Consider the following 1,667-nt stretch of genomic DNA (forward strand, 5'->3'; position numbering starts at 1 on the left):
AATGATAATATTTCATTCATTATTATTTGAAGCATGAAGTCATCATTATAGCCTTAGCCCACATCTTTATATTTAATATTTATTAGGGTAAAGTATAGTAATGGTCATTAAACTTTTCTAAAGCTTTCATTTAGGTCCCTCAACTTTTAAAACTTACAATACAGTCCCCCAACATTTAATCTGTTTGTAATATGGTCCCTCAATATTTAGTCTGTTTGCAATATGGTCCCCAACAATATGTCCCAACGTAACTGTTAGGGACCATATTACAAATGGACTAAATATTAGGGGACTATATTGTAAGTTTTAAAAGTTAGGGACCTAAATGAAAGCTTTAGAAAAGTTTAGTGACCATTACTATACTTTACCCTAATACAAATTGTAGCGGAAATGATGTTATGCGAAATAGGTTATTGGAGATTTCTTTAGCATTACGAACGACAAAAAGAATGATTCATTTTTTTAATGTTGTAGTTGGAGCTAAGGCTGAAGATGATAGGATAGAGTTGCTATTGTCCAAAGTTAAAGGAAAAGATATTACCGAATTAATTGCTTGTGGAAGGGAGAAGTTGGCTTCAGTTCCTTCTGGTGGTGGTGTTGTTGTAGCTGCACCTCCTTCCACTGGTGGCAGTGGTGGTGGTGCTGCTATTACAGCTGAGGCCAAGAAAGAGGAGAAGGTCGAGGAGAAAGAAGATTCCGATGATGTAATTACCTTTTCATGTTGTAATTGTCTATTGATTCTTATTTTGGTGTGTGCTTAACTAATTCAATTTCATTTTCATGCAAGATATTGGTTTCAGCCTCTTTGACTAAGCAGGCAAAGCAAAATATCAATGCTCGACGGTTCCTCGTACAATTGCAGGCTTTGTTTGAGTTTTAAAAGTATTTTTTCATGTTTTTTGATTCTTAGCTCTTCTGGGATCTTTAAGTTTTGTTTGAGAAAATATATTTAAATAACATTAACATTTTTGTTATAATTATGGATTTCCGGATTAAATGGTTGAATTTGGCTGAATGGTTCTTAATGCTTATCATGTTTTAGTTACCTGTAGATATTGTTGTGGTCGACAGTCGTGTCTGAATGAATCTCTATTGTAGTCTTTGTTAAGTAAGTTAAACTTTCTTATTCTAGGCTTGTGATATTTAACTGCTTAATCCTGTTGGGAATTGTTTAGTTCCATTTTGCCTATAAGTGTGAGAAATGGTCTTGATGCCTTTGTTAATGGCTTAGGGTCTAGTCAGTGTTACTTTCTCATGCATTCATGTTATACAATTAGACGCATTTGTATAGAGCTGGTTTACATCCAATATGTTTAGTTTTCTTTTTTTAATTATTCTACAAAAATAAAGGGTTTAACCGGGGATGGTACCGAAGGCTATAGGTTTTTGGGATGCTGTGGATCTATATTTATCTATATAATATTAGTTTTACAATACAAACATATAGATGAGAATGGGTAGTTGTGTATTGTTATTCATGTTATGCAATAAAAGCTCGTGTGCTCCTAGGTTAAAGTAGTTCTTCAGTCCTTCATTGAGCATAAGATTTTGTGGTCTGGATTGTTTTGGAACGGTCTTTGGTTCAGATTCTACTGCCTCTGAATGATGTCTACTTGCTTGTAGAATATTAAATTTTTTTTATAGGGAATTCATAACTCTCCAGCTGA

At 33.8% G+C, this 1,667-nt stretch overlaps 1 protein-coding gene across 1 annotated transcript; it reads left to right on the forward strand.

The window, feature by feature from the left end:
- The first annotated feature begins 449 nt into the window (after positions 1 to 449).
- LOC120195654 (60S acidic ribosomal protein P2-2-like) lies at positions 450 to 813 on the forward strand. Its single transcript, XM_039197610.1, has 2 exons — positions 450 to 704; positions 787 to 813. Exons 1-2 carry the CDS (start codon positions 450 to 452, stop codon positions 811 to 813), a joined length of 282 nt encoding a protein of 93 aa, XP_039053541.1.
- The last annotated feature ends 854 nt before the right edge of the window (positions 814 to 1,667 follow it).

This window comes from Hibiscus syriacus, unplaced genomic scaffold (assembly GCF_006381635.1).
Source record: "Hibiscus syriacus cultivar Baekdansim isolate YM2019G1 unplaced genomic scaffold, ASM638163v2 tig00117017_pilon, whole genome shotgun sequence".
NCBI lineage: Eukaryota > Viridiplantae > Streptophyta > Magnoliopsida > Malvales > Malvaceae > Hibiscus > Hibiscus syriacus.